This window comes from Dreissena polymorpha, chromosome 9 (genome assembly GCF_020536995.1).
Source record: "Dreissena polymorpha isolate Duluth1 chromosome 9, UMN_Dpol_1.0, whole genome shotgun sequence".
Taxonomy (NCBI): domain Eukaryota; kingdom Metazoa; phylum Mollusca; class Bivalvia; order Myida; family Dreissenidae; genus Dreissena; species Dreissena polymorpha.
In genome coordinates this window covers 5724863-5751146 of record NC_068363.1, presented here as the reverse complement: position 1 = coordinate 5751146, position 26284 = coordinate 5724863, and the positions used below count along the sequence as shown (strand labels likewise).

The window sequence follows — 26284 nt, the reverse complement described above, 5'->3', positions numbered from 1 at the left end:
CAATTCATACCAGGATATCTTTGACACAGATATGATAAATATACAGGAGGATTTATTTGTGACTCATTTTTGCTGCAGGTACAGTCTAGAGACTTTACCCCTGGACCTGAGTACTTTCTACTTTCACACCTTCATGGCTGCTGATTAGGGATATCAGCCAGAGCTGACCACTGGGGTCCCTTTCACCACATGGAACATAAACAGAGCAATAAATCTCTGCCCCTGTTTCTTCAACACACAGAGATAAGGCATCAATATTACACATGAGTCCCTGGTCTTGGTATTTGTGTCTGTTTAGCAGTAAGACCGGAATTTACAAAGAATCAAAGTACTGAGATGTTGAGAATAAAAGGTAAGCATTTGTTTTTATTATTATTATTATTGTTTTTATTATTATTATTATGAATTTTTTTTTTTTTTTATTCCAACCCATCTAGCCCTAATTATGCCTTTAGAGGTATTGTGCAATTAAATTTGCAAAAATGTTAAATAAATCATACAAATTGTATAATAAATGTCTTGTCATTTTTAGAGAAAATGTATTATCATTGTACTTAAACACATTTTATCAAGTTTGTTTAAATTGTATGGATATCTAAAAGAAACATAGTTGCCATCGGGCGGGGCGTATTTTCTTCTCTGAAACCGCTGGGTAGATTCATACAATATTTTGAGACAAGAGTGACACTTTGTTTTTGTTTTTAACAAAAGCACATAGCCACCAGGGGGTGCGGACTATTTTCCAATTTATGTACGCGGGTTGTCTGAAAAGAAATAAGAATATGTTTATTAAATGAGGTTAGCATGGCGTGATCTTTATATCTTTATGCTTCATTATATCTTGAACACTTACATGTAAATGTATTAGGCAGCAATTCATGCCTTTGTAATAACCTATGGATCACTTTGAACGACGCATTTTAGCGTTTCTCTTTTCCTTGCGAGGACTTTGTTTCATACAATCCATAAGCGAATTCGGTTAATGTTTGATTTGCTTCATTCACTTTCAACTTTTCACAGTTGAATTAGGATTGCAAGTGACATTTATCAGAATTATTTTTTCAGTATGTTTACTTTAAATGATCAAACTAATTGTCAGCTAGGCAATACTTATCACAACAGTATTAATTCTCTATTGCTAAACAAACTTGATTACATGTAGTTTATTTATTGTATTGAAAATACCAAACTGTATAGATGGTAACATTTTACTTAACAATACTAAATGATATGGTTTTTACTTCTAAATTCACAGGAAGATGAAGAACTTCCGCCAGGCAAGAGGCAAAACTGGAGGCCTTCTCCAGCAAACAGCAAAACGGAACATGTCAGGTGAAGCTTTTTTTCTTATTGGTGGAATTATTTTTTTATTTAGTTCAATCGACTATCATACGCTAACAAAGCAGATATATGAATCTATGTTAAGTTAATCTTTATAAGATATAGAAGTTAATCCATGGGTATATAAATCATGTGATTTAGTCTTATATCCCCTTTCCTTTTCTTCTTGCAGTTCAACAACAGATGAGCCATGCAACATGGACCATGTTGGAGAAGAAATCATTTAAACTTCTGTTTTTCTATGTGAAGGCATCAGATTTTTTGTTGTGAATGTTTAGGGCTTAATCAGTTGAATAATTTATGTAAGACACATCGAAAAATCTTGTCTGATTTCATGTAACAATAGTAATTGTATAATTGTATGTATACAATATGTATATTTCGGAGTTGTATTGGACAAGGTTTCACATAATTATCGAATTATTGGCATTTCTGGTAATTCGGACACGTATTATTAGTTATTCCTAACATGATACAAGTAAAAAAATGTAAAATAATAGGTATTTTATTCAGATAAAACATCATAAATATCCATGGAACTCGAGATAACCGAGTTCGAGATATTAATAGTAGACTGATTGTATTATAATTTTATTGATTTCTTTGATTTACGGTGTCTGCCAATAACGTTTTTGGTATTATATGTGTATTTCTCATAACGTTTGTAAACATTAAATAGTTTTACATACATGTAATGTTTTGAAATTAATTGTAACAGTACATGTTGCTATTTCTCAAATAAAACATGTGTTTTGAATATACATGTAGATATGTTATTTTATAATGTCTCAGCGGACTGATATCATGTGTAAATGGAATATATGTTTAATGTCAAATTAATGTCCATTTTGATAGCAAACAGAATAAATCTATAGTCAGAAGCTTAAGCTAAGCCTCTGATTATAACCAAGTGTACAATCAGTGTCTCCTTAATGTCTCAATCCTGTGTTGTTGTTTTTTCTAATGTTAATGCATAAGTGAAATTTATTCTGCCAATAGCTCCGAGTTTGATCTGGAATATATCTGTTAGCAAAATACTTAACCAATTCCTATTACCAGGACACCTACTGTATATGACATTTGATTTTACCTAAAATATTGGGGGTTATTTTCCATGATATTGGTTCAATCTAGCTCAAACTTGCCCTGATATTTATTTCAGTAAAATTCGTTATAGGACAAAACAGATGATAACAGATAATTTTAAACTTTTCCTACCTTCGGCAAATAATGGTCTATGGGGGGAATTATTTTTTATGGATCTATCTACATGAAATTTTTTCCCCATAAGCAATTAAGAATATTCAAGCAAGTTTGAGCTATATACTTGCTTGTATATAATTATCATTGAACAAGAATCCCATTCTCAATGAAAAAAATAGACTGGCAAAATCACTGATTAGCAAACGAATATGAATAAGTACTGATTAAGAAGCAATTGTAAAATATATTATCATCTTGTAAGTTAAGCATTGCACAGTAACAAAATTTGCAAAGTATCTCTCTTCACATGCAACTGACCACAGCACTTTTTGCAGTTAAGAATCCGGTGTGTAAAGCATTCAGCACAAAACTGTAGCAATACAGTAACAATGCCTCATTTTCATATTATCTGATAACACTCTTTAGTTCTGAGTTTTAGAACTGATAAGCCACTGACCACCATCAAGCTGTCAGAGATAATTGGTTTATGGGAGGACCTGACCACAAAATGGCTATTAACACATAGGTGAAAATTAACTACATCACGAGTGAAATCACTACGCTTTCTGGGGTGCATCTGAGGCTCCGGCAAAGTCCCTAAACTGGGTAGATCTTGCATCATTTCTAACAATATCTGCTATCAAGTGAGAAATCAAGATAATGCATTCCTCTTTATGCACTTACAAACAAGACACATGTCAATACCTAGAAACCAAATTTTCAATTCTAAAGTATTTTTATTTAATATAAATAATTGTACAAACCTATGGTCTGCAAGGATGTTAACAACACACACTTTTTCAGTGCAATGCCTCCATCCATGAAAAGCAAGCATAGTCTTTCTTTATATATTTGAAGTAACATAATTTTGACCATGACCTTGAACAACCCGGCCCCATATGCAATCACAACCTAAGTCTGCATGTAAGATACAATATAACCCCAAAAAACCATCCAAAGTCAATTTATTCAACGAAAAACAGTTTTATACTTTTAATAACAAGATGTGTTTGTGAAACACAATGTCCCCCTATATGACGTTTGACCTTGTAGGATGACCTTGACCTTGTGAAGGATGACCTTGACCTTTTACCACTCAAAATGTGCAGCTCTATGAGATACACATGCATGCCAAATATCAAGTTGCTATCTTCAATATTGCAAAAGAATTCATAAAATAAGCAATTTCGGCCACATATATTTGACCTCTGACCTTGAAGGATGACCTTGACCTTGACCTTTCACCACTCAAAATGTGCAGCTCCATGAGATGCACATGCATGCCAAATATCAAGTTGCTATCTTCAATATTGCAAAAGTATTTATAAAAGAAGCGATTTGGGCCACATATTTTTGACCTCTGACCTTGAAGGATGACCTTGACCATGACTTTTCACCACTCAAAATGTGAAGCTCCATGAGATACACATGCATGCCAAATATCAAGTTGCTATCTTCAATATTGCAAAAGTATTTATAAAATGAGCGATTTTGGCCACATATATTTGACCTCTGACCTTGAAGAATGACCTTGACCTTGACCTTTCACCACTCAAAATGTGCAGCTCCATGAGATACACATGCATGCCAAATATGAAGTTGCTATCTTCAATATAGAAAAAGTTACTGCAAAATGTTAAAGTTGGCGCAAACAGACAGACAGACCAACAGACAGACCAACGGACAGGGCAAAAACAATATGTCCCCCACTACCATAGTGGGGGACATAAAAATAATGACCTTGTCCTTAACCCGACTGGTGCCAAATGAACTTAAATGAAAATAAGCAGCCTATAAACAAATTTCAGTGCAAGATTCCATCAAAACTCAAATAATTCGCCAAAAAACTCTGTTCTTCTGTTTGAAACAGTGACATTCACCTTATACCTAAATGGCCCCAATTGCAATAATGCCAAGCTTGGTTTGCTGGTAAGTTGCCTATGCATAAAATTTCAGTGCTTACCTCACAACAGAAGCTATTGAGCATAATTTGGTTCAAGCAATGAAAGAGTTTAGACACAATTAGATGCTCTAAAGGATAGATGCTCTACTAGTCCCAATACATTTTTCTTCAATTACCTACAGAAAAAAGAGCAGTTTATCTGAGCTAATCAAACAAAGAAATTGCTGTCATGGACATACACCAGACAGGGAATTGATAACCATCATGACATCAAACATAGAAGAAATTTGTACTGATAGTTATCTGGAAATTACATGATGTTCTGAACAGGTTCAATGCTTCTTAGCTTGGAAAGCTCCTGCTTTTTGTTGAGAAGCCATTAAGCTTATCAGCTTGGTACAGCAATCATTGAATATTCAATTAGAATAACCTGAGTTCATGATTTTTATGTACACGGCTAATGAGCTCTTTTATATTAACAATTAGGCTTTTTCAGAATTTCCATAGATTTACCTGTATTTCATCTAACTCTATGTTTCTAGGGTTATTCAAGAAGGTTAAGACTAGTTCTATGACTAATTGTTCTCTAAAAAAAGCAGCAAAGACAAGATCTGTGATTGGTTCTCAGGATGGTCATGATTTAATGAAAATAAAGTTCAATACACTCATTTAGTACTTTGTGTCTTGGATTGTTTTTATAATTTATTTATTATTCACATCTTAACATTTGCACAACAGAAAAACAAATAATTATGTTTCTTTAATTATGACTTTTGAATTTTAATGTCTAACACGGTCAGGGACATATGCTTCAAACAGAACAATCATAAGTACCATGAACTGGACATCTTCAAACAGAACAATCATAAGTACCATGAACTGGACATCTTCAAATAGAACAATCATAAGTACCATGAACTGGACATCAGAACAATCATAAGTACCACGAACTGGACATCAGAACAATCATAAGTACCATGAACTGGACATCAGAACAATCATAAGTACCATGAACTGGACATCAGAACAATCATAAGTACCATGAACTGGACATCAGAACAATCATAAGTACCATGAACTGGACATCTTCAAACAGAACAATCATAAGTACCATGAACTGGACATCAGAACAATCATAAGTACCATGAACTGGACATCAGAACAATCATAAGTACCATGAACTGGACATCAGAACAATCGTAAGTACCATGAACTGGACATCTTCAAACAGAACAATCATAAGTACCATGAACTGGACATCTTCAAACAGAACAATCATAAGTACCATGAACTGGACATCTTTTCAATAACATCTGAACCATAAAACAACCATGTACCTAACAAAGGTCAGTAGAGTTTACATACAACTTCCATCTACTTTCATACAGGTATTACCTTGAAACTTCAAAGTAAATTCCAGTCAATCGTAAGGACATTATTTTCAATTAACACATGGGTGTTTTTTATTACCTCATTATTGCATTCACCATCAAGGCTCCATCAATCTCTGCATGTGTCAATTATTGTCATGTTTTCATCTGCTCACAACAGCAATAAACCCCTGCTTTTCCAAGTGTACTGGACTGTCTTTAATCTATTTTTTATTACTTATAATAACACAAGAAAAGGTTGGAAGTTCAATCGTCTCCATGACAAGAGTGCAACAATGAAACTTGGTCAAGGTATTGTATGTACATGTCTTGTATTTCAATGTTTCTAACAGCATTCATACTGTGTCAGAACAGCATTCCTTGGATTTATTACCTGTGAATGTTTGTATTTGTATCAGGTTTTTTTTTGTATAAGGAAATACAATCAGGAAAGAGCCTGTCATGTTCAATTTGAACATACAGGAGTGATATAGACTCATTATAAGTTTTGTCTAATGTGTAAACAATCAACTGGGACTCTCAAGGTATTATAATAACCCTTTTCCACTTAATTGCAAAGCGAAAATGGCTATGTGCAAGCAGCATAAAGCCAGAACAGCCTGAGAATAACTTGCAGTCTGTTCAGGTTTTATGCTGTAGAGACTACTAATGCGTAAAGAAACGTATCTTAGTGGTAAAGGATTAAACATGCAATTTTCACCAAAACTGATCTGCTTAGCCAGGAACCATGAAAAAGGGCAATAATTGAAAGCGTAATGTAAAATAGTGTTCAAACAAAAAATGCGGGAATTGTTTTTTCTGACATGATACTAAAAGACAATCATTGTTTAAACTAAACATTAGATCTAAACATTGCAAAAATGTGTCGCTTTTTAGAGGAGCATAGTCAATAAAGTCTTTGTCCATGACAACACATTTCAGGTTATTATATATTGGTAGATTAAAAATGATAAATAAAAAAAATGTTTTGAGGACAAAAACTATGTCATCTGAAGTTCTATATAGCAAATTGGATCATCAATATCGAGCACACTCCTTTTAGAAAAAAATCTGGTAACAGTTCTGCACAAGTTCCAGCCCACACTGACATTGACTTTGTTTTCACTGTCTCATCTTGACAAACACATCTTTGAGATATACATAAAACACCTGTGGTCCAACCCATGAAACTAAAGAGCTGTTTACTGATAAGATCTGAATGCCAAAAATCTGGGTGACCTGACTGATATAAACAACACAAGAAACACCTGATTTCTTTGATAACATTACACAATAAACCTTTCAGATCAATCATTCATGTTGGGCTTCTGGTACTCAATGTTTCCCAAGGGAGAGTATCCAGTTTCAAATGTCAATAAGTCAATAAGCTCCCCTGAAAACAAGTGCTTAATGGTGAGTTATTCTTGTCTTTAAATGTCTTCAATCAACTATGAAACTAAAAGCCTGTCAGCAACATGTTCATCTCTTGATTTTATGGACTTCACTGGATTTGTCCATCTTAATAATTTGTGTTCAGCTCTTAACTTCAAACTTGTGAGCTAGTTATAACATTCTATCATGTCGTTATGGTAACTGAAACTAAAATGAGTAACCCAGTGCCTAGAATGAAGCTATTGTTTTTTTTATATATTGATTGTGTCCCATTTTAACCCATTTATGCCTAGCGTCTAGAAAAAAGGCCTTGGCAAACAGTGTAGACCCAGATGAGACGCTGCATGATGCGGCGTCTCATCAGGGTCTGTGCTGTTTGCTTAAAGGAATTTCTGTAAGAAATATTCTAAATATAGAAATAAATATACTAGACATCCCTAATTTTGGAAATAAATTGATCCAATTTAGAAGGATGAAATGGGTTAAGCTAACATGAGCACAACTTGAGAACATTTTTAACTTCAGAAAAAATATGTAAAGTTTTCCATGAGTTACTATTTAAGACTTGGCATCTTCAATCTAAAATCAAGCATAAGAGAATTCAAATTTTCACGGAAGAACATTTGAATACATACTTGGGAATAGTACTTCAATTAATATGTGCGTTGTATACGCAGATGCCGTTTATATGGGGAAAAATGTTAAATTTAAAAAAAAAATGGGGTTGTGTCTTACATTCCATTGCAACATATAACCCGCAAAATACGGTACCTTGCTGCATTCCTCATCAAAGTCTTTGAGTTGCAGGCACTTCTCTAGCCGGTTGATTCGGGTGTCCGAGAGGCGCATGAGGCGTGAGATCGTGTCATGCACATGGCGGTAGAGGCGTGTGATGTCTTCCATCCCGTACCTGAAATAAAAGGGTCCCTCTACAATAACTGGGTTTAATGCAACAGCGTAAGGACACTTTACGTGTTTATGGTATTTTTCGTTTAAAGAAAGTCTTTTCTTAGCGGAAACCCAGTTAATGCAGAAAGTGTTATCCCTGATCAGCCTGTGTGGACTGCACAGGCTAATCTGGAACAACACCTCAATTTGGGCTTTTCTCATCCATACCTATTATCATCTGTAGAATTACCAAGTTTTAAAATACAAAATGTGATGTTATAAAATACAAACACATTTTACCAGCACAAAAACTATATATAATATTCTCTTCAGCATAACAAAGTTTCCATATTCTGGTGCTAACCCTATTTTTGCTCACGCATTAAACATATGACCTAGTGTGATTAAGTTTTAGACTCTATATAGTTGAGCATCTCTTTGGAAAGTGGGTGTGAATGCATGTACAGAAAGTGTCACCCAAGATAAACCTGTGCAGTGCGAACAGGCTTAATTTTCAGGGACAACACTTTTCTCCTACACTTGATTGGGACAACACTTTTCTCCTACACTTGATTGGGACAACACTTTTCTCCTACACTTGATTGGGACAACACTTTTCTCCTACACTTGATTAGGACAACACTTTTCTCCTTCACTTGATTGGGACAACACTTTTCTCCTACACTTGATTGGGACAACACTTTTCTCCTACACTTGATTGGGACAACACTTTGCTCCTACACTTGATTGGGACAACACTTTTCTCTTACACTTGATTTTTGTTCAGAAGAGACCTCCATTACACACACAAAATCATAAAAACTAAACATGTGTCATTCCTGATTAGCCTGTGCAGACTCTATGAACATGCATTAAGCCCAGTAATCCCAGAACACAGCTCAAATGATGTTGGTTCCCACCTACCTGTAATCATCCGTATGGCCGATATTCACTTCCTCCCTGACTAGGGACTGCAGCATGGCATCACCCTCCTGCTGAAGACGGGTTACCCGCGGGTCCTCAAACGTGGCCCGCACGAGATTCTCGTGGTGGTTGACGAGATGAGAGGCCTCCTTGGCAGACGCGGGCACCTGTTCAACCACAGACAGCTCTTGTATCACGTTGACAAGGTACCGCCCTACAGCCCGACAGCTGGCCAGGAACGGGTCCAGTCGCTGTAGAGAACAAATAAATAGTTGGGTTTGATACTTTGGTACCTAGTATATAAATGTTAAGCCAATACATTTGTTCCTCAGTCAATACTCAAAATGTCAATAAAATTTGAGTCAGTCTCTATGAAACTAAGGCTTAACTCTTTCAGTGCTGGAACCGAATTTTGAAAGCCTTTGCAATTAGTTTGGATCCAGATGAGACGCCACAAAACGTGGTGTCTCATCAGAACCCAAACAGTTTGCTATTCTATTCTATTCTATTCTATTAATGCTAATTTTAGAAATTCAGCAGATGACATTTTAGCAGACGACAAATTTCCCAGCATGCAAAGGCTTAAAACATGTGCATTAAGTTGAGCAACGCAGTGTGCATAGGCTTTTTGAAAGGACACTTTCTGCCAAGACTGGATTATCATTTACAAAATACTTCTTTTTAACAAAAAATAATAAAGCACTGTCCCTGATTATCCTCTTCGGATTGCATACCCTTATTTGGGACGAGTTAATGGACATTTATAAACAGCGTTTCCTCCAGATATTTGCTCATTTTAATTATAAATCTTTAAATTTTATCCAAACATTGAACTTGGTCATCACATGTCTAGCTGTTAAATTGTTTTGTTACACAAGAATGCATACATTTGCTAGCGAATCGCCCTGGCACACATTATCATATGCGATTTGAGCTTAGAACAGTTTAAACAATTTATCGCAAGAGTCCATCTTTTGAGACATCGATAACTGTTCAATCATGGACTCCTTTGTGGTTAGTTATATCAGTTGCATGATGAATTACACAATAACAGTCCAGACAAGGTGATTTATGTCAAAATTCTGACCTTAAAGTGTGACCTAAGTTAGGTAGATGGATGTTACACACAAAAGATCGTCTCTTTATGGTGATCGTTTGTGGTAAATTATTTTTAAGTTGCATGATGAATAACAAAGGTTCAGTCTGGACAATCTGTTAATTAAATGTAAATGTTGACCTCTTTGGGTGACCTTGACGTTTGATGTAGAGTGTTGGGTGATTTTTGTGACACATTGTCTCTGTAAGATGGTAATTTATTTCAAAATTCCAATATGAATGGCAAACTTGCAATCAGGACAATCTGTTTTATGGTAAACTTTGAACTTTGACCAATAGTTTGGCTTTGACCCTTGAGGTATGAAGTTGGGTGTTATTGTGTACTAAATGGTAACAGTCTGGACACGCTAAAAAACAATTCCACATGCACATAGATTTCACCATTGTGACTGCTATTGTAAGCTTTCTGAAAGCCGGCTCAACATAAATGTTTTTTGCGTTCGTACCATGTGAAAGCGTATCCAGTCGTCATGGTTATACTGGAATGTTCCTTCAAGGGCAGGAGGGAGCTGGTCAGCTGATATGTAGGAACACAGGAGGGCTGGGGACAGCAAGATGTTGATCTGCAATCAGCCAATCAGAAGTGAGCAATAAGATAGAAGACAACCAATCAGAAGTAAGTCGTGAAATTGGAGGCTACAATAAACTATGTCTGCTTATTATAACTGCATGCTCATTCATGAGGGTTGATTTTCAGTATTTAAGTAACCCATTTTCAATGTAAACAAAAGAAAAAAGAAACGTATTCCATTTAATTCAATGTTTTCCCTTATGAAAACTTAACACTTCAAAATAATAAGCATAAGGGAAAAACACATTTTAAATTGACATATTTTTAATTAAAGGCTAAAAACACACACAAAAAATGACTGATTCATGAAAATTGCTATTGTAAGCTTAAATGACATATTAAAACTTTGAAATGGAATTATTTGTTAGTTTGTAATAACACCAAACTTAAATCATATAACATTGTTACTTGGAAATGCATTTTTGGTCATCTTGTATTTTAAACAAATATGATTAGTATCAACTCAAAACTTGTTATTTTATGTTGTGAAGAAACCACTAAATAAACAAAAACACCAACTCCTGTCACCCATCAGCAGCCAAAGGGTGGCATTTCTTTTGCAAAAAGAATCCACATGGAAGCATGATTGATTTTAATATTTTAACAACATAAGAAATTAATTTTTTTGTTAAAGCAAGGCAGGATTGGTGTATATTGGAATACAAAAAGTTGTTGCTTTCTAAAATGTATTTCGTGACAAGATGGACAGCTTGAGAATTTATAAATAAAGGGAGGCAATACATGGTGAACTTTCCACCATTTTCTTAAAATATTTTATACAGCGACAAAAAACACAATAAAAACAAAATAGATAGCTAAGAGAGTTCAAAATGGCTGCATAGTAGTGTAATATTATTCATTTCTGAAAACAAGATGTGTTTGTGAAACACAATGTCCCCCTATATGACGTTTGACCTTGTAGGATGACCTTGACCTTGACCCTTTACCACTCAAAATGTGCAGTTCCATGAGATACACATGCATTTCAAATATAAAATTGCTAGCTTCAATATTGCAGAAGTGACATTACATGAGCAATTTTGACCCATATATTTGACCTTGAAGGATGACCTTGACCTTTCACCACTCAAAATGTGCAGCTCCATGAGATACACATGCATGCCGAATATCAAGTTGCTATCTTCAATATTGCAAAAGTATTCATAAAGTCAGCGATTTGGGCCACATATATTTGACATCTGACCTTGAAGGATGACCTTGACCTTGACCTTTCACCACTACAAATGTGCAGCTCCATGAGATACACATGCATGCCAAATATCAAGTTGCTATCTTCAATATTGCAAAAGTACTCAAAAACTGAGCGATTTTGGCCACATATATTTGACATCTGACCTTGAAGGATGACCTTGACCTTTCACCACTCAAATTGTGCAGTTCCATGAGATACACATGCATGCCAAATATCAAGTTGCTATCTTGAATATTGAAATACTGCAAAAGTGTACATTAAATGAGCTATTTTGACCCATATATTTGACCTTTGACCTTGAAGGATGACCTTGACCTTGTACGACTCAAAATGTGCAGCTCCATGAGATACATATGCATGCCAAATATCAAGTTCCTATCTTCAATATTGATAAAGTTATTGCAAATGTTAAAGTTGGCGCAAACCAACCAACCAACCAACCAACCAACCAACCAACCAACCAACAAACCAACAGACCAACCAACAGACAGGGCAAAAACAATATGTCCCCCACTACTATAGTGGGGGACATAAAAATGTTTTCATGATTTAAACTGTTATAACATCAGTAACGTTTCATAAGACATACAATAAATTCATGATAGCTGTAGGTTTCTGCATTTCTAAACAATTCTAATTCATATTTTTACAGATAAACAGCTACACCAAATCTATACTGTAGTGACAAAAAATTGAATACCCTATGTCATGTCAATGTTGCGTGAATGCATTAGCATTAAGTAACAAAGGTGTTGACATGACACCTTTTGCTTTTGAAGGCTATGTAAGGATAGGATATTTTTTTAATCCTTTAAATTCCTTTTAAAAACAATATTTAATCTAACCAGGATTATTTTTGCCTCGTCTATAACTTAATAGATTAGCTTTGTTATGCGTTATCAATTCTCACAATGGTTTGATACACATTTTGTTTCCTGCTGATATTTTTACTAAAAGCAAATGAATGATTTTTTATTTTCAAATTGACTAAAACTATGACCGTTTACCAAATAATGATGCCTTGCTATGCATAAAATCACAAACAAGAAACCGTCGGTGACGGGTGATGCTCCCTAAAGTGTTTTTTTGTCACAATATTGCACTATATATTCAGATATAAGGAAATGACTTGAGGGCACAGTAGTTGGGGGCACAAGATTTTTTTTATAGAAAATTTCAAATGGCCATAACTCAAATGTGAAAAATCATCCGACCAGAACCTGCTGATTATATGCACATCTCCTCTTGGTAGTGAAGCTTCCCATAAAGTTTCATTGAATTCCGATCATTAGTTGCTGAGAAATTGCCCGGACAAAATTGTGCACGGACGGACACACGGACGGACAGACGAAGTGGCGACTATATGCTACCCCTAAAACTCATAAATTTCACAGATAATTGTGGTACAAGTACATCTGACTTTTGTCTTTTTAAGAGATGTAAGTAGAAATGTAACTTCTCAACTGTGAATAAGGAACTGTCAGGTGTCTATGAAATTACCAATTTTAACAAGAGCACCACATAACGGGTGCCACGCTAGGCTGCGAAAGCTTGTCAGAATTTTGTCAAAAATGGGTATGGCATGTAGAACTCATCAAGGTGCATCTACATATGAAGTTTAAAAGTTGTAGGTGGAAGCACTTTGATGTTAGAGGCAATGTTAAGGTTTTTGTTAGTTTTATATTACAGGTCACAGTGACCTTGACCTTTGACCTAGTGACCAAAAAATGGGCGTGGCATGTAGAACTCATCAAGGTGCAACTACATATGAAGTTTGAAAGTTGTACGTGGAAGCACTTTGATTTTAGAGCCTATGTTAAAGTTTGATATTAGAGGTCACAGTGACCTTGACCTTTGACCTAGTGACCCAAAAATGGGTGTGGCTGAAGAACTCAAGGTGCATCTTCATATGAAGTTTCAAAGTTGTAGGTGGAAGCTCTTTGATTTTAGAGCCATTGTTAAAGTTTTATATTAGAGGTCACAGTGACCTTGACCTTTGACCTAGTGACCCAAAAATGGGTGTGGCGTGTAGAACTCATCAAGGTGCATCTACATATGAAGTTTCTAAGTTGTAGGTGGAAGCACTTTGATTTTAGAGCCAATGTTAAGGTTTTAGCAAGACGCCTACGGCGGACGAGCTGGCTATGACAATAGCACGGGTTTTCTCCGAAAACAGCCTCGCTAAAAATGACTACTTTGCTTGCTTCAACATATTGTGCATCAAATGCAAGAAAAATAAATTAAGCCAAGCCCAATGTTTGAAAACAAGAACACAAACCCGTAAACACATATGCCAAGAATCACACTTAAATAAGATAATAATCAACGTTCCTGACTGTTTAACAGACCAATACGTTTGAGTGGCTGATATTATGTAGAAATATCAATAAAATTTACATTAATATACAAGGCGACATGCTTTAACCTAAAAGGAATTGCAGTTAATAGAATTTAACATTTTCGTCCTTTTATGAAATTGATTACACAAAATGTACCGTTCATGTTTATAATGCTTAGGGCTGTCACGATTCACCGACATATCGGTATATCGCGGTGCATGTCGTGAAAAAAATCGCACTGCGGTACGGCGTTGCCGCACCGTTTTTTTTAATATTATTATATTAGCACAGATATAAATACATTACATAATTATTTTGATATAGATATCGTTTTGAAAAATGTAGAAGCGATTCAAAAGGGCTAAATAAATAATCCGTTAATATCCAGGTCAAGCAAGCGCTTTCATTTGTAGATGTTTAACTTTCACGTTTAAAATACGGCGATGTATGGGTCCGTACCTTTTTTGGAATTAGGGACAGATTTCCTTTGCAAATAAGTTCATAATTATCCAAAAGATGTTTATTCTATTTTTTATTTTCTTTCTTTAGTATATCGATTGTTCAAAGCATGGCACTTCCGAATCATGTCATCTTAAGATTCTGAATACATCGAGGAAGAGTCAGAACGCTACGGATTTTCAATACTGGGCCCGCTGACTCCGCATTTTAAACATGCCCTTGAAGCGTTCGATTTACACAGATCGTAGTCACAGTTATTGTAAACAACATGGCGGACATTTTAGAAAAAGACGCGAACAATAACAATAACAATGACTACTTCTATCAAGTTTATTACAGTTTCTTTTACAGTTTCTAGTCATACTATGATAACAGTGTTTTCTGATTATTGAGTTTAATAAAGTTTGTAAAACTTGTTATTCTGCTGTTTTCTTCACAGATACATATTCTGTAAAATATCGCGGTACGTACGCGATACAGTGTTGCCGTACCACGATATACCGCGGTACGCTCATGGCGTATCGTGACAGCCCTAATAATGCTACAATTGTATTGAAAATTGCACATTAATTGTCTTTTTAAATAACAAGAAAAACATGCTAGGTTACGATATTAACCACTAGTAATAGCGCTCTTAAAAAGATTGATAATGAAAGTGGCAATAAATGATAATGCAACAACCAACATAGAAAAACAATGCATATGCATGAAGTGTGTTGCCATGGTAACTGAGACAGAGTGATAATGATGGATTGACAAAATCATGGTGAACATTCCTATGAGCACACCTACACTCTAGCTTGTGGTCATTTCTACTTACCGGCTTCTTAAAGCGTGTCTATACAAAAAAGAATTAACAGTCTAAAAGCAAGGAATAGATATACATGTATGTTCTGTCATGCTATATCATGATAGCTATACATTTTATAGGCATATTCCTAGATTTCTGCAGCGCGTTTTTTTGCATATTATTTAACAATTATTATAGTTTCTTATTTCATAGCTTTTTTACATATCAAAAAAGCATATGCATTAACACTTTTATCACAGTTAAAACAAATTAAAATACTGCAGCAAACGCTGAGTTTACAGAATACCTAGAAGAATGCCCAGCTATAATAATAATGATCTAGCTCTATTTCATTCCAGGAAATAGATTTTATTAAAATTTAAATGAGGTATTTTTTTAGAAATTGAAAATATTATTAGCTTGTCTTTGATCGTCCTAGCTAAATGAGATAAAGTATTCCCCATTCAAATTACCATGCCGTCAGGACTTTTTTCTGTGAATTGTTAATAAATATGTTGAATTTTGTAGATTTTGTTGACTATTATAAATTTCTAAATTGGTATTTACAAACTTGCCTATCCACATGTTATCTTTTTATGGTGAGTTATTAATTGCATGCACTTTATTAATCCTTAAATGTATTAGTCCAACAAAGAACATATCAATTCAAACTCTTGTTGATGGTCCTAATGACTTTCATATAGCAGCATTCAGAGTGTTCAGTTATACTCTCTTAAGTTTACCCTCAACTACATATACATATTGCCTTCAAAGCTCAAATTATTAACATATGATAAATGTTTTTTCTTGGCATATTTTTGAAGAATTGTTTGCAACTTGCCAAAATAAAGCTTAAAACCCATATTAGGAATTTATTGACACTTTGTGTCTAAACTAAACTCATATTTAGTCTCATGACAGCAGTCAGTAAAAAAAGGATGTCAAATATTGTGTGGTAAAGAAGCTCTAGTTTGACCACATTAGGCTACATTGTCAACACGTGTTTACCTGGAATGAGGCCCTCACGTCGTAGATAGGGGACTTCAGCACCAGGGACTGGGTGTTGCGATCCGAGAGAAGATGAACCACTGAGATGGAACCCGGTGTGTTACCCTGCAGCAAACAAGACATAAAGTAAACTGTGTATCAAGGAAATTGAAATTGCAAGAAGAAAACATCTAGAAATCAATTTAATAAAGGGGCATATTAAGGGATAATAAAGTAGTGAATTTAAAAAAGAGCACCGCATTACAGGTGCCACGCTCGGCTACAGGTGCAGTTTTGAATAAATGAAAACTTGTCAGAATTTTTTATTCATTTTTTTTTTTTTTGTAGAGGTCACAGTGACCTTGACCTTTGACCTAGTGACCCCAAAATGGGTGTGGCGTGTAGAACTCATCAAGGTGGATCAAGGTGAAGTTTCAAAGTTGTAGGTGGAAGTACTTTGATTTTAGAGCCAATGTTAAAGTTTAAGCACGATGCGGACAGCGGACGTCAGACGGCGGACGACGAGCTGGCTATAACAATACCTGGGTCTTTTTCCCAAAAAACACTGGAACACTGTTTGCGGGTGCAGGAAAATGAGTAGGTGTAGAAAAATAGTTACTTAAAATCCAATTGGAAGCACATGTAAAGTACCCGTTAGTTATTTTTGGCCCACATTTTTCTTTGCAATTTCATAAACAAAATTTTAATCTTTGTTTCTTGATTAATTTGTTATCATGTGTATCAAATTATTTTATAGAAATGACGTCAATTTGCCCTCTACAGTCTTGAGTCTATTATGTCTTTTTATGTGTTTTTTTGCAATCTTATTGAAATCTACGACGAAATTTCACTCAAAACTGTCAATGTAATAAAAAGCATGGAAATAACTGTATTAAAAAATCTTAATAACAATAAATATAACGAATTATGAATATCTGACATACATTAAATAATACTTCAAATATTTTAATATGAGCCATACTTAAAACAGCATACTTAATTTGTTACACGTAATCCAACTAAATTCCTTTGAAGAAACGCCAGTGCCACCCAAACGAAAAATAAAAAAAAGTACATATATCCTGAAATAATGTTTGTTCTGTTTTACATATATCCAACACTGCAAGTAAAATAATGAGCAATCAGTCCTGATTTTGAAATTGAAAAACTGTTCACAGCTCCACCAGTTTGCAACATCAGCATCCACAATCAATTTGAAACATGCACACACCAAAGTATCCACAATCATTAATACACCAAAACCAAGGTGGGTCCAATCAGCTCAATCAACACAATCAATGAAAACACCTGATCAGTATCCAGTGTGGACCAATTTCTCTCATTATCCTGAGACCAATCTGACATAATCTGCAATACTGCTCTAATCTCTCCAAACACTAATCACCCCTGCTAATTGCTTGTTATGTCTACCTGTCAGATTTAAATGCCCACTGTGAACACTTAGTTGATCATAACCTCCAACATGGGATCAAGTATATCAAGTATATCACAGCTGCCAATATTTTAAGCTTCTATGCTGTTAAGAAAGTTTGCTTTTGTTCTCAAAGCACACAAAGATCTATCTTAAAAAGTGCATAAATCATTTTCTTTACTGTTTCAGAACACAAACATTTCATGCATTTCAAATCTCACTCGCAAAAATTGCATGATGCAAATCCCAAATAACATATACATTACAAAAGCATTTCAAACCTTTAATGTATGGTTATTGAAAAATGTAAATATTTTGATAAGCTATCTCTTCTTTCATTATTATATCCTTTGATCTGTCCATCTTATGACACTGACAGGTCTTTTGATTCAGTTTTCTTTCAAAACACATTGTGTTTGACACACAAGATAAAACCTACACTTTGGAGATATTCCGACATAACAAATATGTGGGAAATAAAGAAAATGTCACTCTCTTTTATACACATTGTGATAAGAATCTCTAATACCTTATTAAATATTATCTGTTGTCATCAAAAGATTTTGCACCATTGTAATAGCATAAAATTAAATATAAAAGCTTCAGACATGTACTAAATCAATACCCCTCCTCATCCTCATCATTTTCATAATCAACAACACCTTCTTGAATTATCACCATCAACACCACCACCAGCACCAGAGTCAAAAGTTTCTGTCCCAGATGATTAAAACATCAAAATTTCATTTCCAAGTTAGATTTTTTTCCCTTACAATGCCTGCCATATCTTGACGATATGAACTTTTTAAAGATCACCAGAATAAAAACCTTAAGTATCAAGTACCTCAAACAGATAGAGAGATTCCAGGAGGGTGTTGATGATGGAGGCCGTACAACCACGGATATCTGCAACTACAGTAAAACCTCTACACCGCACTGTCTCCCTGCAATTAGAAAACAGAACATGTCATGCTCCTATCGGGGCATGTCTGATGGTATGCTCCAGCAATCCACTGACCCAAAATCTATGGGGATATCATATAGTCATAACCAACCTATCAATCAAGGGATATATCCCAAAACATGATCTTATTGACCTTTATATGACGACCTTTACCTTAAAAAGGCACGATTACCTCACGTCCTATTCACACTGCCTTTTTTAAGATTAACCAAAATTGGAGCAAAATTTCATGAAATCTGTAAAAGAATAAAGGGGATATGGCTTGGACATAAAAACTAGGCACAAAGATGACAGCCAACAAATTTACCCCCAAAAATGTGACCTTGACCTTGAGCTGGTGTGAAGTGCCTGTTCCTTCTGCACATCCTTTCAATTACGTCAACCCTTTACCACTTAGATATGTATGCATTTGTAGTCCCTTAGAAAGTTACATTTAATTAAAGACCTTTCTTACAAGATTCAAGTTGTTAAGGCTTCATCTCCAAACCTTAGGTACTGATGAGCAGCAAATATGCTGTTTTATGCTGTTTGCATATCACCATTTTCACTTTGCTTCTAAGTGGGAAAGGGTTAATTATTGAGCCAAGTTTAATGAAAGTCCTTCAAAAGTCAATAAGACTTTGGAGTAGTCACAAAATGAAGGTTAAAGATTTTACATTTCAATGGTAATCGGTCCCTTGCAGGCATGGCGAAATTAGAAAAAATCTGCCGGTCATCCGGACAGGCATTTCAGAAAATGTGCCGGTCCGGAGAAAATTTAGCCGGACCGTAAAGCAACAACAACTTAACTAGAAAATTCAAAAATGGCAGCGATCACATCTTGATCTCTTTATTCAACCAGCCGTTAAATTGATTTTAATCGCTTAGAGGTTACACTGGCAGCTAATTGGTGTTAATCGGTTGTGTAATGTCAATCATGTTGTGAAAAATTCGCGTGTCAGTTTTTATTACATGTATTCCCTATTAGAACGGTTCGGTGCGATAATTTCAATAATGTATGTGCAAGCCGAATAATTATCAAATTAAAGTTATTCGAAACGATTTAAACATTCTTACTTTAATATGATTGCAGTTTGGAGCGGCTGTTAAAATATACTGCGCACAGTACAAAACACGTTACCTGACATTTAATGATTAAGGCATTTCATTTTTCAGAACGTTTACTAGTAATTAATTAAATAAAAAAGACGATTTATTTACATGCTAACGCAGTGTAATTGTTAACAGAGATTCATTTTCATTTTTGACCAGTATCAGAAAGTCCCCGGGAAGCACGTTTTTTTACATGGCACTGCATATGATGCAATAAAAACATTTCTTTGTACATGTATCGTATTGCATTCAATCTAAATTTAAATTCGCTCGTCCAATGAAAGCTCTGCCCCATAATGCACTGTACTCTTTACACTTATGAAAAATGGCGTATGCATATGGTTGTGTTGATCACGATACCATATTTTATTGTCCTTATCCTACTCGAAAAATATGTAAAAGCTATCAAGATCTTTTTTGTTAGAACGCAGTTGGCGATTTTGCAAACAAGTTTAAAGTAGGTGTTGTGTAACAAGTTGGATTTGCTAATTGTACGTAACAAACCTACAGCAAACATCAAAACAACAAGCGATTTCATTTTCATGATGTAGTAAGCGATTTGCTCTTCGAATTTTCAACTTGAAAAAAAAAAAAGATTTGTTTGCAATCATTTCACATTTTGCCGGTCACCAGGACCGACATTCTTGTTAAACCTGCCGGACCAAATTGAAATCTGCCGGTCAGGACCGGCGGACCGGCAATTTCGCCAAGCCTGCCCTTGACATTCAGCTGACTCCTGCAGTCTGCATATTGTGTCAATGATCCAAACTTTTTGGACCAAATTTCATGAAAATCCTTAATAACAGTATAAGAGAAATGAACCGGAAAAACAAAATTTTATGGACGGACAGATGAACAGATTGAAGGACAAAAGGCATTCCTATAATCAGGAGGGAAGGATGACCAACTGAGGAGTTGTGTTGTCATCACATGACCAAGTCACACTGACCAGGGTTAGCTTACAGACAGACAGACATACCAAATGAATTTAAACAAATTAACATGTCTTTCAAACGAGGCATAAAATGATGAGCCAATTACTTTGTGAGTAGTCTTCAACAAAACTTTCCCTTGGTAACCAAGGAAATGTGTCTCACCTTGGCACTGAGTAGTAGTACATGATGAGGCGGGCAAAGTCCGTGCTGGCCACCAGTTGGTTCTTCCAGAGAGAACTGTTGGTGAAGATGAGAACCACCGCATTGCCGTCCAGGTCTCTTGCACCTGAACATACAACAATAGGCCTTAATCCTTTACCACTCACATGTAGATACGTTTTTTTTTTACATGCTTGTAGTCCCTTAGAAACTGTAATTTAATTAAATACCTTTCTTACTAGATTGAAGTTTTAAAATCTTCATTTCCAACCCTTAGATACTGATGAGCAGCAAACAGCATACAACGTGAACACAAGTTACTCTAAGGCTGTTCTGGTTTATTGATGGTTGCAAAAGCCATTTTCACTTTGTTTCTTATGAGGGAAAGGGTTAATCTAGCAAAATGACATCATGCAAACTGTATTAATCTTGTTCTCCAGAAAAACAGGGCTTAATGCATGTGCGTAAAGTGTCGTCCCAGATTAACATGTGAAGTCTGCACAGGCTAATCTGGAAGGACACTTTTTGCCTAATCTGGATTTTCTTTTAGAGGAAACTTCTAACAAAAGGCCATAAAAGCGGAAAGTGTCATCCCTAATTAGCCAGTTGTCCCAGAACACATTACTCATGTAATAATAATGTTATCATGACAACTGTTTTCAATGATAGAAACACAGGACATTGGCGATTGTAACAAGACTATTGCCAAGCAATAAAAAGTCCCCTACCGGCTCCACCATTGTCAGAAATTCCACCATTGTCAGAATATTTTTTTATTTGTTGCCATAGCAACCAGAATTTTTGACTTGACATGACGTGCATAAAGTCCATGTTGCCATCTATCCATGTTCCAAGTTTCATGAAAAAATATTGAGAACTTTTTAGGTTATCGCTGGATCCAGAAAACCACCATTTTCAGCAGTATTTCTAGTCTATTTGTTGCCATAGCAACCAGAATTTTTGACGTAGGAACAAAATGAAATGACGTGCATAATGTCCATATTGCCATCTATCCATGTTCCAAGTTTCATGAAAAAATATTAAGAACTTTCAAAGTTATCGCAGGATCCAGAAAAGTGTGACGGACGGACGCACGCACTGACGGAAGGACCGACGGACCGACAGACCGACCGACCGACAGACCGACAGACCGACAGACCGACAGACCGACAGACAGACAGACAGACAGACAGACAGACAGACAGACAGACAGACAGACAGACAGACAGACAGACAGACAGACAGACAGACAGACTGACAGAGCGCAATCCATAAGTCCCCTCCGGTGAAACCGGTAGGGGACTAATAACTAATATCTGCCATATTGCTATATGGCTTTAAACAAAAAAATCCATCTTGTTTGACTTGTTACAAGTAACAAAACCTCCACTGCTTCAATTTCTCCATTATGTCTGCATAACATGCATTTATTTTTGCTCAATTTATAATACAGCAGAAATACTGATATGCAACCATATTGAATGTTGTCAATTAACGCCAAAAATATTATTGCGTGCAGCAAGCCATACCAACTGAAACTTATGCAATCGGATAAACCAAAAATTTAAAAGCAAGTATAGACTAGAAAATCATACCTTGCACATGGTAAGTTTATTATCAATGTTATCACTATTATCAGTGGACAGGTGTTATAGAACACCACATAACAAACAATAATGGGACAGATTACAAACTAACCCTGCCCAAAAATCAGATAGTGAAATAATAATAGGTGACAAGATGATAGCAGAGATAAAATTGTCTGGAACATGATCTAATTTCTCATGGGCAGTTTCATGGATTGCACTTTTCAAATCACAGTAATCTGCAGTTGCATTGATTTCACTTGTCAAATCACTTTTAAGTCCAACATTATAAATGAAAGGTCAATATGACAATCATGTCAGGTACCATAGATGCACTTGTTAATCGGTATATGGACCTTTCTCCTGTGCACATTTGCCCCGTCATGAAATCAGGACTAAACGGACATTTGCCCCTTTGCTCAAATTCTTAAGGTGGACATTTGCCCCTTCACTCAAATTTTGAAGGTGGACATTTGCCCCTTCACTCAAATTCTAAAGGGTGGACATTTGACCCTTCTGAAATTTGCATTAATAATAAAAAAATTTTTTATCATAACCTTTATTTACTAATTTTCAAACATGCATGCACATGATAATGATAATAGCTATGACAATTATATAATAGCAGAAAATATCTCATTAATCTCGTAATGACTATGTTCAATTGGGAAAACATTTACTGAGTTAATTGACGCAAATAGCAGTGATGCATTTAATATATATATTTTTTTTATGCTGTTCAAAATCATAAACAACCAGTTGTCATCTATTTAAAAGCTAGAATAAGGACCCTTTGTGTTAATTGATGCAGTGTTAAAATACATACAAGGTTGAAGACTAAACGAACAAGCAGCCAGAAGTCTGCTGAAGGCTGTGACACTGACTCTTCTCACCTTGACATTACAGCTCAACAGGCTCCCACAGCACAAGATCATTCCAAAATTAATTGGTTTACCGTATTTTACCATGTATAGCGCGCTCCCATGTATAACGCGCATGCGATTTTTAAAAGCCAAAATGGAGAAAAAAAAGAATTCAAGACCAAAAACCTGAAAATTGGGCCGAAAATGGCCGCCATTCTTATATTGCGCAATCATTTAATCTAAGTTTTTCGGGCGCTTAATATTTTGTTTTAAAGTAGGGAGCGTTTATACGATCAGGAGCATGGGTTGCAGGGCACTATATTTTCAACAATTTTTAAGATTATTCTCTCAAGAACACCGTACATGTCCTTATTGCCGCGCACTGCGCGTGTTTTTTCAAGACCCCTGCAACTATTACCTATTCCTCACATTTGAACAGTGTAACATTTTTATTACCTGCCGCTCACAACATCGTATGACATAGTCTTCTGCAGACCCGCAACATCGCAATGTCCAATTTTATGCAAATCGTACGTGGATCCCATTTTATTTTTCATCGACTTAAAATATTTCCCCATTAAGAGATGCTCCCATTAAATCCAGTTTGACCCGGTATTTCGCGCCTTCACTGCGTCTAGTTAATTAATTTATGGTGAGACAAACAATACACCCGAACGCTCAATTCCATACAGTTGGCGTTATCGGTGTTATCAGCGTAAAGCCATTAGACAAATATCATTTGTTTGTCTCTATTGAAAGAAAATAAAACGAGTCTATATCTCTATTGTTGGTTTGTAACCTACGTAGTATACTCGCACGGTAGCATATTAATGCAGAGATCAGAAAATCATTGATAAATGTATTCGTCGTTTCAATGCTTAGGGCCGAGTAATTTCGGCAAATCGGAATTCAACTTACGTAAAACACTTGCTCAATAAACAGTTAAACTCCACCTCCGTTCTCTTCAAAAGGTTTGAAGGCGGAGCTTTGCATGTGCTATTATTTAATTGGACGATTGCCATTGAGGAACAAACACAGGATTGGTTCGGCATGTTGATTGCTAGACAAAGGAAGCCAATTTTTTCGGCGAGAAACTTGTCGCTTTATTGCTTCAGACAGGAAGCGGCTTTCCTTTGATGACGTCAAACTGTCAATTCACATAGAGTGTTAATTTTCGTAACATTAAACTTTGGATTAAATTATCAAAATAAAGCAAAAGCGAAGTTGAGAAATATGATTAGCGTCATTTCAAATAAGACGAGTTTTCATGACAACAAAAACTTTAACCAACAATACCACGACGACGCGGGGATCGATATACCTCGAATTTTTTTAAATGAACAATCAATGAAGAAGTGTGAAAACACCAACAAAGACATTTATTTCATCTTTTAATTTTTGTCAAAACTGTTACTACCCCGTTAATTCCTACCGTTTCCCGCTATATGTTGTTTCGACAACGGCCCCTTCAGTCTATAACATTATAGGGTGTAGTTTTCTGCAATAAAAAAAATGGCGGCAATTGTTAAGATTTACGATCACGAAATGGATTTTTTGCAATTTAGCAACCACGAAAGCGTTGTGTCAATGTATTACGCGCACTTAATTTTTATTTTGAAATTTGAAGGTAAAAAACTGCGCGCTATGCATGGTAAAATACGGTAAACATATTTATTTCGGAATGCATATACATCAAATAAATACACCGTAATATGTGGATTGACCTGGAGGCTAAACTTAGCTTATTGTAGGTCGTTCCAAAATTAATTGTCCTTAAAACAAAATTAAATAGCTGTGGCAATTACAGCTATTGATTCAAAATGAGTACCAACCTTCAATGCGTCTAGTAAACTAATTGTTTTAAATGTTTGGACACATTCTGGGCCATCACATATCGGTAATTCAGCTTCAGACACCAAAAGGACATCATACACTTCTAACTATCATTAACCCTTTTTTTCGGCGTAAGCTGCATAAGCCAGCTTTTCACCTTAGCCTGACCTTTGTAAGTGTCCAATAAAATTCCAATAAAATTTCCCGCGGCTAGGTACGAATGAATACACTTCATTTATTCCATTGGCTGATTTGAGTTTACCACCAGAACATTGGAAACATATCCGCGTCTCTGTAACACTGTTTTACTGTATGAAACCATTTTATCTCGAATGAAAAGGCTTAATAGATAGAACAGTTTTACACTCAATTCTCGACATCAATACAGTTTGTGCGTACACCTTTTATTTTCAGAGTATTACCAGCGCAAGATCGTTTATACTTAAAAGGCTATGTTCTCATATTTAGTTCTTACTTCCTTATTCCTGTCAACATGTTAACATGTAAAAGTATAAAGAGCAATGGAAGCGAGGCCTCACTTTAAAGCATTGCATTTCAACCCGCGAGTTCAGAGTTTATATACAGGTCATCACCGGAGTTGGCGGCCAGTAAAATAATCGTTATATAATAAAGACGCTATCCGTGAACTAGGTGACCTGGAATTTTCTTTAGACCAGAAATATGTTAAATGAAGATATTCAGCAATATAATTATGGTATGTAAATAATAGATTCTTAATGTGTTTTCAACAATACAATGATAAATATTATTGTTGATAAATTTAACAATAATTATTCGTCCATATTGCCTTATGTACTAAAGTGATATTATGAGCATGTAACAGTTTATAGGTGTCTATCGCAACCGTTGATTATTTTTGATGTTTCTACTTCATATACACTTATATTAATTAATGCAGCATCA

General features: G+C 35.4%; 1 protein-coding gene across 8 annotated transcripts in view; it reads right to left on the bottom strand.

The window, feature by feature from the left end:
* LOC127845642 (pleckstrin homology domain-containing family G member 4B-like) overlaps positions 1-26284 on the bottom strand; it is a 152455-nt gene that overhangs the window by 26363 nt on the left and 99808 nt on the right. For 6 of the 8 annotated variants that reach the window (XM_052376659.1, XM_052376658.1, XM_052376661.1 and 3 more), the window contains 7 exons: positions 21082-21205; positions 18773-18872; positions 16518-16622; positions 15540-15557; positions 10584-10700; positions 9022-9272; positions 7981-8119 (listed from right to left, as the gene is read on the bottom strand). In XM_052376659.1, coding sequence (XP_052232619.1) covers positions 7981-8119; positions 9022-9272; positions 10584-10700; positions 15540-15557; positions 16518-16622; positions 18773-18872; positions 21082-21205 — 854 coding nt within the window. The remainder of the gene's footprint in view (positions 1-7980; positions 8120-9021; positions 9273-10583; positions 10701-15539; positions 15558-16517; positions 16623-18772; positions 18873-21081; positions 21206-26284) is intronic. The other 2 variants (XM_052376662.1, XM_052376666.1) reach the window with 1 other exon arrangement.